Raw genomic sequence first — 13300 nt, 5'->3', positions numbered from 1 at the left:
TCCACCATCGTTTGACTAGTTTTTGCTGCAAATCGTAAGTTATATTTATTTAGGTTTATTTCTTCCAAAAATGAATCCAGCGATTCCTGGTCATTTTTCCATATGAAGAGGACATCATCGATGTACCTCTTCTACAGCACCAGGTCTGTCCCCAGCTTAGGGTCAAGGGTCTTCTGTTCCCAATTCGCCATAAATAAATTAGCGTAGCTGGGGGCAAACCTGGTGCCCATCGCCGTACCGCATATCTGCAAATATATGTCTGAATTAAACCAAAAATAATTGTGGTCCAGAATATATTGTGTAATTGTTTGCAAATACTTTATCTGCTCTGTAGGTAGTTGGCTTTATGTTGTAATTGTTGTCCCATGGCTTCTATCCCCTGTTTATGGTATATTACTGTGTATAGGGACTGTACGTCTAATGTCCCTATGATCCATTCGGGGTTATATTGCATTTTTTCTACTGTTTGTATGATCGAGGTAGTATCTTTTATATAGGACTTAGTTGTTTTGACTATAGGCTGCAATAGCTTATCTATATAATGTGACAAGTTTGCTGTGAGGGAGCCTATTCCCGAAATTATCGGTCGTCCTGGTGGGTTAATAGGATCTTTATGCAGTTTAGGGATGCAATAAAACACTGGTAGTCTACATTGGCTGTTAGTAATATAATGGTATTCTTGTTGAGATAAAATGCCCACATAGGGCATAGACCCAGAAACATTGGCCAAAATACAGGGAAACACCAGTATCAATCTGTATTATGTTTTTTCTGCCTTTTATTTTCCATAAGCATTAATTTTAGAAGTATTACTTAGTATGTATTTTAAATAAGTATTGTATATAATAAATACCTGAATAAATATATTGTTTTATCAACTCTCCATGTGTAACTGAGTGAAGGTGTGCCCTACTATTTCTTTATTCTTGACCTCAATAATATTCAGAAGATTGGGTGAATCTTCTTTGTAGGTGCACCAATACCGTTCTTGATCAGTAGGTGAGCCCTCTCTAATATTTATTTTTGATTTTATATTATCACCCATTGAGAGTCCCTCTTTTCAAAGAATGGACATTTGGAGCCACATGGAGAACAAACGCCTTAAGGTGGAATCATTTACATTTGAAAATGACGAGGAAGGGCAGAAAACTTGCCAAATGAAAGGTCAATGGCAGATATATTTAAAGAACTGGAAACTTTACTGCAAAAACAGTTAAAACAGCGCTGGGAAATTAGAGCCCTTAGACAATACATTATACAGGGGAAAATACCAACTGGATTGTTATTAACCAAGACCCCGGCACATGATTTGTATAATATTTATTTTGAAAAGGAATGGGATAACTTTTTGCGAACACAGTCCATTATGTTAATGGAGATGGTCATAAAAAGGAGATCCCAGATTTTGGAACAACTAACAAGCCAGATAGAAGAAATGAAAGTAACCATGGCAAATTTACCCAAAAACGAGGAGTACAAAATATGGCAGGAAAGGATATGTAAAAATATAGATAAAATAGAGTACGATATAATTACTAAAAAAAGTAAGAATATTCTAAATACTAAAAAGGAGCCGAGAAAACAATTACAAAAAAAGACTAACAGTTTGCATACTTAGCAAGCCACAGAAACAGAAATAGTACACAATAGAGATCAAGGCGAATTTAACATACCAACTTCCAATAGATATGAAATATTTACAGAGAATCATTTTTTAGACCAAACCCCACCCCATCACAAAGTAAGATCACGACAAAAAACACAGAGAAGATCCCCACAGACACATACAACACAAATGGAGTCCCCAATACACCAATACAATTTAAGACACAGGGACAACAGTCGGGATCACTATTATCACAAAACCCACCAGCAATACAAGACACCACAATCACGAGTAACAACACGATACGAGGAGCCTCAGAATGCACAAAGACAACAACACAAACCACAAAGACACGAAAAAGGAAATTACGTAGAGGACTCAAACATAAGAAAATACAACACTCATTACAATTAGAGGACTCAGATGCGATTGTAAATTTAAGCACGACCACTCTCACTCCCTCACAGATAAAATTATTAAACAAAGGTCTTAAATTTGCACCATTAAATCAATTAAATAAATTTGATACGCTTATAGGCATAGAAAAATATATTAAAAAGCTGTGCCTAAAGAAATATTTCATTAAAAACCCGATGGCTAGTGGAGGCAATCCGATAGAAGGAAGAAAATACATCCATACAGATGTAAAAAGTAAATCAGTAAAATATCCACGACAGGAGATTAGTGAGGAAATGACAGCTTTTAGACAAGCAGTCGAACTTGATATCAGAAAAATAAAAATGACCAATAGTAGGGAGAATAACCTATCTAAAGCAGAAATGCAAGCAATAAAACAGCTACAGAGAGATCAAAAAATAACAATACGTCCAGCAGACAAGGGAGGAGCTATAGTGGTGTGGGACACGGACAATTATAATAAAGAATGCGTTAAACAATTGTCAGATACAACTACGTATAAACGTTTACGCGCCGATCCCACAGCAGAATTCCACAAAGATTTGATAAACCTATGTGTAGAAGGCCAAAAACTGGGCATTTTATCTTAACAAGAATACCATTATATTACTAACAGCCAATGTAGACTACCAGTGTTTTATTGCATCCCTAAACTGCATAAAGATCCTATTAACCCACCAGGACGACCGATAATTTCGGGAATAGGCTCCCTCACAGCAAACTTGTCACATTATATAGATAAGCTATTGCAGCCTATAGTCAAAACAACTAAGTCCTATATAAAAGATACTACCTCGATCATACAAACAGTAGAAAAAATGCAATATAATACCGAAAGGATCATAGGGACATTAGCCGTACAGTCCCTATACACAGTAATAAACCTTAAACAGGGGCTAGAAGCCATGGGACAACAATTATAACAAAAAACTACCTACAGAGCAGATAAAGTATTTGCAAACAATTACACAATATATTCTGGACCACAATTATTTTTGGTTTAATTCAGATATATATTTGCAGATATGCGGTACGGCGATAAGCACCAGGTTTGCCCCCAGCTATGCTAATTTATTTATGGCGAATTGGGAACAGAAGACCATTGACCCTAAGCTGGGGACAGACCTGGTGCTCTGGAAGAGGTACATCGATGATGTCCTCTTCATATGGAAAAATGACCAGGAATCCCTGGATAAATTTTTGGAAGAAATAAACCTAAATAAATATAACTTACGATTTGCAGCAAAAACTAGTCAAACGATGGTGGAATTCCTGGACCTGCAGATTAAAATAGAGGATAAGAAATTAGTTTGCAATACATACCATAAGCCGACTTCCAAGAACAGTTATATTCTGTATAATGTGGGGGATTCAGTCAGCACAACCCTGTATGCAGGTGCACATCGCTATGACGAAATACACATACAAACGCAAAAACACAAATGCAATAGCACTCTGCAACCAGCACTCTGCCCTGCCTCTATGCTGGATGTTGAATGAGGCATTGGTGTACATTTTGGCCAAAGCGTAATAAGCCACTCACCACGTCAAGGTCGCCTCTATGAGTGATCCCTAACACTAGTTCCTACCTGTTTATGGGTCATGATAGCCACACAAAGTCCATGGAGCGCAGGTACAGCATGCATGCCAGGCACACTCTGCTTTTAACCCTGTCCGGTGCCGTGACAGCTTTCATCGGATCCAGGGATGCAAGTACCAACATGCATGCTGAGCCCACTATATACTTCTCCTGGAGCCAAATGGCTACTGGTAGGCGCTGTAAAAGTAGGCTCAGTTTTATACTGACTTTAAAACCAGCCTCCAGGGCAGACTAACTGGTCAGGTGTGCATGACTGCATGGAAATCGTCACACCTCCAATATATACTACAAAGAAAAAGTGTGGGGGATTCAGTCAGCACAACCCTGTATGCAGTGCACATCGCTATGGCGAAATACACATACAAATGCAAAAACACAAATGCAATAGCACTCTGCAACCAGCACTCTGCCCTGCCTCTATGCTGGATGTTTAATGAGGCATTGGTGTACATTTTGGCCAAAGTGTAATAAGCCACTCACCACGTCAAGGTCGCCTCTATGAGTGGTCCCTAACACTAGTTCCTACCTGTTTATGGGCCATGATAGCCACACAAAGTCCAGGGAGCACAGGTACAGCATGCACGCCAGGCACACTCTGCTTTTAACCCCATCCGGTGCCGTGACAGCTTTCATCGGATCCAGGGATGCAAGTACCAACATGCATGCTGAGCCCACTATATACTTCTCCTGGAGCCAAATGGCTCCAGGACGTGGTGAGTGGCTTATTACGCTTTGGCCAAAATGTACACCAATATTCTGTATAATAGCTGCCATTTGCCCCAATGGCTTTTAAATATACCGACAGGACAGTTTAGGCGAATTAGGAGAAATTGCTCAAAAATAGAAGACTTTGAGGAAGAAGCAATAATTTTGAAAAACCAATTTCTGGAAAAACAAGTCTCGGGAATTCGTTCTCTGACAGAGAAATTGGGCCAATGGCTAGATACAATTCTACAACCTCTTGTCAAGAGAACACCGGGATATATCAAGGATACAGGAGATATACTGAGAAGTTTCTATGACAAAAAATGGTCCCAAAATTATATATGGCTGACAACAGATGTGGTTGGCCTTTATCCATCTATTCCCCACCAGGTAGCGCTTACAGCACTAGAATATCATTTACATCGCTACAGTGTCCATGGTGACGTTTTCATTGACTATGTATTAAAGACAACTGATTTTTTACTCACACACAACTATTTTAGTTTTGATAACAAGTTTTATTTACAAATACAGGGTGTGAGTATGGGAGCAAAATTTTCCCCGTCACTTGCAAACGTCACCATGGTATACTGGGAGGAGCGCTATATTTATGACATTGATAATCCCTTTGGCGAGTGCATAGAGTGGTATGGCAGATATATCGATGATATGTTGTTCATTTGGTCTGCCGATATTTCTGCCATACCCTCTTTTCTGCAATATTTGAATGACAATCTCTATGGCTTGCGGTTTGTTGGAGCACATGATGGCTGCACAATCAATTTCCTGGACTTAACTTTGACTGGTATTCCAGGTCAGACAATATGTACCCGAACCTACCGCAAACCCATCGCGGGAAATGCGGTACTTCGAGCTGACAGCCATCATCCGCTCCACACGATAAAAGCCATTCCAGTGGGTGAAATGATTAGAGCCAGGCGCAATTGCAGTAGGGACACTGATTTCCATGAAGAATCACAAATAATTGCAAACAGATTACAGGAGAGAGGATATCCACTGTGGATGACTGAAAGGGCAACCAATATAGCCAAAAATAAAGTGAGGCAAGATCTATTGTTTGGAAGCCCCTTGAATCATAAAAAACCTAATAGAAATGAAAATAGGAAAGAAAAAAATGCTGAAAACAGACAGGTGAGGGGAAATAGAATTAAATTAGATCATGAGGATAAACCTACCAATATCCCAACACTTGTACTAACTTTCAGTAATCAATTTTCCACAATAGAAAAAGCGGTATCCAGATGTATTCCCATCCTATATGAAGACCCACAATTATATAAAATTTTAAAAGGAGGACACAGGGTGGTATCCAAGAGACCTGCGTCTTTGGCTACTTTTCTGTCTCCTTCTTCTTTCAGTTCAAACCCAGTGAGAAAATCACAGACATGCTGGTTGCGATATACAGGTTTTACACGATGTGGTAGCTCACCTTGCAGAGCTTGCAATTATGTTACCCCAAAAAAACAATTCCAAGATTCAGATGGAACTAATAAATATCATATTAAAACTTACATTAATTGCAACACATCAGGAATTATATATATTATAGAATGTGAGGAATGCCGGTTAATATATGTTGGTTGTTCAACCAGAAAATTCAAAGTGAGGTTGCTTGAACATATTAACTATATATTAAATCCTGCATATGTCAACATCTCAAGTGCGGCAAAACACTTTATCATGGCCCATAATAGAAGTTTATCTTCATTTACAGCTTATGCCATTGAACGAGTGTTTTTGCCCACAAGAGGTGGAGACTTCAAAAGGCTTGTATATCAGAGAGAAGCTTTCTGGATTCTTAAATTGAATTCCAGAAGCCCTGCAGGATTAAATCAGAGAAAAGAACTCATGTACATTTACTAATAGCATTAAATCATACCATGTTGCAACTTTGAAGAATATTAATATATAGCCTAATTGAACTGTGATGTATTGTAGCCAGCAGATATAGAGGAGTATTCAGACGGAGCGGTTTTCCTCTATTTTGGATCTCTCAATATATTTATATTGAGTTATTTATTTATTTACTTTTTCATGTTCCTGACCTGTCTTTGTCTTTATTTTTCCTCTCTACCTGCTGTACTTTATACTATGAAATGTCTGTTTATAACGGCTTATTCTGGATTTTAACTTTAAATGTGTTTCTGTGCACTTAAATTTCTGTGAACACTTTTAATTAGAACACCTGGGATGACCAGCACCGCCCTGCTAGTTTAATAGGGGAGGGACTTGTTAAGTTCACGTCTATATATATACTGTGTTGGAAATTTATTGTGGAGGTCATGATTAAGAACCATCTGGTTCGAAACATGTAGACCGCATTGGGGCTTGCACTTTGAGGGTTCCGTTACCGCTTACACTTTGGTTTGTGTAATAAACACCGTCAAGCAAAGATACGAAGTGCTGGATTTTCTTTTCCTTCAAGTTTGTCAGCTGGGGTCTCATCCCATCCGTGCACCTTCCAAACTGCAGATGCAGGTGAGCTGGACTTTTACCATTACACGCCAGGCACACTCTGCTTTTAACCCCATCCGATGCCGTGACAGCTTTCATCGGATCCAGGGATGCAAGTACCAACATGCATGCTGAGCCCACTATATACTTCTCCTGGAGCCAAATGGCTCCAGGACGTGGTGAGTGGCTTATTATGCTTTGGCCAAAATGTACACCAATATTCTGTATAATAGCTGCCATTTGCCCCAATGGCTTTTAAATATACCGACAGGACAGTTTAGGCGAATTAGGAGAAATTGCTCAAAAATAGAAGACTTTGAGGAAGAAGCAATAATTTTGAAAAACCAATTTCTGGAAAAACAATACCCCACAGATATTTTAGAGACAGCATTGGATACAGTTCGCCAGCTAGACCGAAAGTCTTTTTTCGATATAAAAACCAAACAGAGCAGATAGATAAAGGAGATAACACGAGGATAATTTTACCCTTTAACACACAACACAAAAAGGTGAGATACATCATTAACAAACACTGGCACTATATAGGCAAAGATAAAGTAATAGGTCACTTGGTCCCACATTTCCCACAAGTCACTTTCACCAAAGCACCTAACTTAGGACTGATGGTGGCACCATCAATCCCTAAAATAAGTAAAAATAAATCACAATCGTCCATACAAAAATGGACAAATACCACAGGTTTTTTTCGATGTGGGAAATGTATGGGTTGTAAGACCACCACATTCCCTAAAAAAACATCTTCAGTAAGCTCCACCACAAATACTCACCAGCACACGATTAAAGACTTCCTTACGTGTAACTCCAATAGCGTTATCTATATTATACAATGTCCCTGCAAAAGACAATATGTAGGGAGAACTAAAAGACTGCTCAAGGTTCGTATAGCAGAACACATCTCCAACATAAAGAAGGGCTACGAGAAACATACTTTATCAAATCACTTTAAAACCACACACAATCAGAACCCAAAGGGACTTACCTTTACAGCATTAGAAAAGGTAGAAATAGATTGGAGGGGTGGTAACCACATTAAAAGAATGTCGAGGAACGAATCCAGGCACATCTTCGACTTTAACACCCAGCAGGACTAAATGCTGAAATTGAGATCTATGGGTTCCTGTGAGTTTTCCTGGGGGGGAGGGGGTCCCTCACCAAGGAGGGACCCGTGAGTTAATGTATGCCTCCGGGTCCTCCCTCGGTGGGTGGCCCCCTCTCTCTATCCCTTCTTAAGTATCTCTCCTTAAGTATCCTCTTCCTATGTATCCTCTTCTTATTTACTCGGCTACCTACTTAGCGTTCTATTCTTGTCTTATTATATACCGTTCACTGTCCTTTGCCTTTTAAATCTGCAGATGACAATAGTCACTCGTCATGATAACAACCATATAGTACATCTATCGTACATAGAATTAGAAGTAATACAGAATTATATGTTTTAAACAAGGATGACATAAAGACAACATTAGCAATCACATAAGAAAATGATAACACATAGATATTCGTCCAAATATCGAGACAAGATGAATTACATGAAAAACGCAGTGAGATCTAAAAAAAACGCAGTATTACCGCAAAGCGGAATGTGCGATTTTTGTTCCAAACAATTGGTATTATTAAATACAAATATCCACAGAACGAAATACAATGATTCGTGCTATATTGACAATGTTGAACTATGCCGTCCTGGTTATTATTTTATTTTATTGCATTGCATTTTATCGCAAAATTGATGCATTTTAGCATAATTATATATCTATATGAGGATTTAATATATTTTTAAACTTGAGAATATATACAACTTCACGGTTGAAACATTTTGGTCTATAATTGTATAATGCCCCTCTACAACACTGTGAGATCCGAAGGAATCCATGTCACTTTTTCAACACAGCACAACTTAATTAACTCAGACCACACCTGGTAAGGTGTATAAAAATCGACCATTTTCATGGGAAAAATTAGCCACTGAGGAAGGAGTCTTAGTTCACTCCGAAACGCATATGGTGATCAGCAGCCCTATGAAACAAAGTACGGGACCGGAGGACTAAAGCGCTTAAAGTCAAGCAAGAGGAGAGGGATCGGTAAATCATTTCGTACAGGAAAAGCCTGAAATCTGCATTTTCTAGTGAGACCTGACCTTGCGTGAAATTAACCACCTGCGCAGGAATAACATCAGGCAACCACTAGTATGGCACACCTACAGATGATTACCAAGGATCCCAAATCCCATACACAAGCCTCTGACAAGTCGCTTGGAAACCAGACTATAACCAGATCCCAGCCTGCAACAACTCCATTGCACGTAGGACGCCACGAGCGATGCAATTAAAACCGGTACGACTCCACTAAAACAGTGAGTAAAGTAGCACCGATTTATCATACAAACAGGCAGTGATATTCAACGGCATTGTATTGAATACATAAAGCGATTATTACTCAGTAAATACAAGTGACTATACTGAGAACTTTATCTGAGTACCAGACTGTTCCATATTATCTAAATACCGCTGACCGGGACATTAGCTGGGTTAATTAACCCACCGGAGAGACAATATTACTTATCTATATAGACCCAGAAACATTGATACTGGTGTTTCCCTGTATTTTGGCCAATCTGTATTATGTTTTTTATGCCTTTTATTTTCCATAAGCATTAATTTTAGAAGTATTACTTAGTATGTATTTTAAATAAGTATTGTATATAATAAATACCTGAATAAATATATTGTTTTATCAACTCTCCATGTGTAACTGAGTGAAGGTGTGCCCTACTATTTCTTTATGCTTGACCTCAATAATATTCAGAAGATTGGGTGAATCTTCTTTGTAGGTGCACCCATACCGTTCTTGATCAGTTGGTGAGCCCTCTCTAATATTTATTTTCGATACTATATCACATATATTTGTTTTTTAGAATATTCTTCCCCCCCCCCCCCCAATTAGTACAGTTATTGCCCTTCGGCATACTCCTCCCTGACAAGCGTCCCTGTCACCATGGGAACGCCTGGTGTTTAGAATATACCATCGGATCGGAGTTTTCACGATCTAACTCAGATCCGATGGTATATTCTAACCACCAGGCGTTCCCATGGTGATGGGGACGCTTGAAGTTAGAATATACCGCCAGGGTGCTGTGATCCACGCAATTAACCCCTCAGGTGTGTGTAATTGAGCGGATCACAGCGCCCTGTGCGCCCTCCCCCCCCACCTCCCCAGTATTAAAATAATTGGTGGCCAGTGGGCCCCCCCTCCCCAGTATTAAAATAATTGGTGGCCAGTGCGCCCTAACCCCCCACCCCAGTATTAAAATAATTGGTGGCCAGTGCGCCCTAACCCCCCCTCCCCCCTCAGTATTAAAATCATTGATGGCAGTGGCCACAGGGTCCCCCTCCCCCACTGGCAGTGGCCACAGGATCCCCATCTTCCCCCCGTCATTGGTGGCAGCAGGCAGTTCCGATCGAGTCCCAGCGTAATGGCCGGGCTTCGATCGGTTACCATGGTAACCAGGACGCTACTGAAGTCCTGGCTGCCATGGTTAGTTAATCACTCAGCAGCATTTACTTACCTGCGGGGTTCTCTTCCTTCTGAGAACTCACAGGTCTATGCGGCGCATTGCTGAAGGCATATGCGGCGCATAGACCTGTGAGTTCTCAGAAGGAGGAGAGCCCCGCAGGTAAGTAAATGCTGCTGAGTGAAACTGCCTGCTGCCACCAATGACAGGGGGGGGGAGAAAGGGGGACCCTGTGGTCACTGCCAGGGGGGGAGGGGGACCCTGTGGCCACTGCCACCAATGATTTTAATACTGGGGGGGAGGGGGGGTTAGGGCGCACTGGCCACCAATTATTTTAACACCGGAGAGGGGGGGGAGCACTGGCCACCAATTATTTTAATACTGGGGAGGTGGGGGGAGGGTACACAGGGCGCTGTGATCAGCGCAATTAACCCGCACCAGAGGGGTTAATTGCGCGGATCACAGCACCTTGGTGGTATATTCTAACTTCAAGCGTCCCCATCACTATCGGAATACCTGGTGGTTAGAATATACCATCGGATCTGAGTTAGATCGTGAAAACTCAGATCCGATGGTATATTCTAACCACCAGGCGTTCCCATGGTGACAGGGACGCTTGTCGGGGAGGAGAATGCCGAAGGGCAATAACTGTACTAATTGGGGGAAGGGAAGAATATTCTATAAAACGAATATATGTGATATAGGGCTATATATTTGTTTTTTAGAATATTCGTCAATGAATAATATTCTAAAAAACGAATATATTCGATATAGTGCTATATATTAGTTTTTTAGAATATTCGTCATTTTTTACTATCTAAACTTTTGATTCCTCCCTACTTCTTGCTTGTGGCCCAATGACTCATTGGCCCACAAGCATTTTAAGCAGGAAGGAATCTTGTGTTCAGATGGAGAAAATGACAAATATTCGATATAACAAATATATAGCACTATATTCGCAATATTCGCATATCATCGAAGTTGCGATATTCGCGATTAATATTCGCTATGCGAATATTCGCGCTCAACACTATTGTCCAGTAGATGCTGACAGTCTTACCTGGAATGTCCTTGATTTAGAAGCTAGGACTGCGTTGATTGGTATCAAAAGGATTATCACTCCAAGTCCTGCCAGGACTGACGGTCCCAGCTCTGCCCAGAGGAATACCACAGAAACCACCATCTGCAAAGGTGAGGACCAAAGGAGATGAATGTAGTTTGTCAGATCCATAAATTTCTGTGCATCTGCAGACATCAGGTTCACGGTTTCTCCTACTGTTGACTCCTTCCGGATGGCATTTGAGACAGTCAGAGCCTAGAGGGATAGAGAAGACCACGGGTCAATGACAGATCTATTCTTCTGTTTTAAGAGGCGCCATAGATTTTGAAGAAGTTTTTTTAATCCTGATCTTCCTGATTTAGCAACAGACACAATTGTTGCCTGTAGGGAAACCCTGAAGTTATATTGCAATAGCCTTACAAGCCCATGTAGACCTTGTAGACCATTCATCATGTATACTCACTTTTTGGTACACGGCAGCGGTTAGTGTTGTGCGGATTCTCATTCCCATGACGAAGCAGCCCTGGAAATACTGCTGCAGGCAAAGTGACTGGATTAAAGCTGTTACCAGCAGCAAGGCCGCATAAAAAAATCCCTTCCATAGATACTCCTCAGGGTTGGATGTGAATGAGACCATCGCTCTGCAAATCAGCAACAGGACACATTACAATACATTAAAATACCGTAACATCAAGTAGCATTTGCCCTGAAAAAAAACAAAAACTGAGATGGAACTGCCGGGTCTGAAACCAACAACCAAAGACTGTAACCACTGAGCTATAGGGTTCAATGTTAATAAATGGAAGATTTTCTATGGCTAAAAATGTCAGTAGTATTTTCCCCAGGTATAATGTACAATGTATTGGTATCTGCAGATACATCTCTATATATAACCAGGACCTTGTATGGTAGATTATTATATATATTATATTTATACACACACACACATATACATATATACCAGGACTTTTTATATCTTTTTAGCAACTTCAAGAAATTTAAAGGCACAAAACAATAATCACAAAACCGTTAATTATCAAAGGAGAACAATTAAAATAATGGAAGCACCATCTCCATCAAATGACGGAAATGAATGTCAACTGATGGACTGCACTGACTATATGAAAGGTCGTAGCTATAGGGGAAGCAGGGGAAGCATCTGCTTTGGGGCCCAAACTCAGAAGGGGCCAGTCTGGGAGGAAGACTAAAAGATTTTATGGTCAGGGCCCCTCAGCAATATTATATAATAATATTATTTACAGAGACACTGTAGGAAACAGACAGAGCAGCTGCTGGGCCTGGTCTGAGAGAGCGATCTTTAAAGGGGTATTCCCATCTTAGACAATGGGGGCATATCGCTAGGATATGCCCCCATTGTCTGATAGGTGCGGGTGCCACGGCTGGGACCCACACCTATATCGAGAACAGAGCGGGGAGCGCTGTGGCTGGAGGATTCCAGATTTCCCGGGGTCCGTCCACCACCAAGCGCTAATCCCCGCCTCTCCCATAGAAGTGAATGGGCATGCGCGGCCCATGCTCCCATTCATTTCTATGGGGCAGACGGCAATAGCCGAGCCAAAGCTTGGCTATTTTAGACTGCCCCATAGAAATTAATGGAGGGCGGCTGCGCATGCGCAGTGCGCTCTTCCTTCACTTTCGGGGCTCCGTTCTCGATATACAGTACAGACCAAAAGTTTGGACACACCTTCTCATTCAAAGAGTTTTCTTTATTTTCATGACTATGAAGGCATCAAAACTATGAAATAACACATGTGGAATTATATACATAACAAACAAGTGTGAAGCAACTGAAAATATGTCATATTCTAGGTTCTTCAAAGTAGCCACCTTTTGCTTTGATTACTGCTTTGCACACTCTTGGCATTCTCTTGATGAGCTTCAAGA

The 13300-nt window shown here is 40.6% G+C and overlaps 1 protein-coding gene across 1 annotated transcript in view; it reads right to left on the bottom strand.

Annotated features, from left to right (window-relative positions):
- The window catches only part of LOC121003104 (canalicular multispecific organic anion transporter 1-like), a 150565-nt gene that overhangs the window by 80901 nt on the left and 56364 nt on the right, over window positions 1-13300 (bottom strand). The window contains exons 9-10 of the mRNA XM_040434682.1: window positions 11859-12036; window positions 11396-11650 (exon numbers count right to left, since the gene is read on the bottom strand). Of these exons, the coding sequence (XP_040290616.1) occupies window positions 11396-11650; window positions 11859-12036 (433 nt within the window). The remainder of the gene's footprint in view (window positions 1-11395; window positions 11651-11858; window positions 12037-13300) is intronic.

The sequence above is a fragment of the Bufo bufo genome, chromosome 6, assembly GCF_905171765.1.
Source record: "Bufo bufo chromosome 6, aBufBuf1.1, whole genome shotgun sequence".
NCBI lineage: Eukaryota > Metazoa > Chordata > Amphibia > Anura > Bufonidae > Bufo > Bufo bufo.
This window is presented reverse-complemented; position numbering and strand designations above follow the sequence as displayed.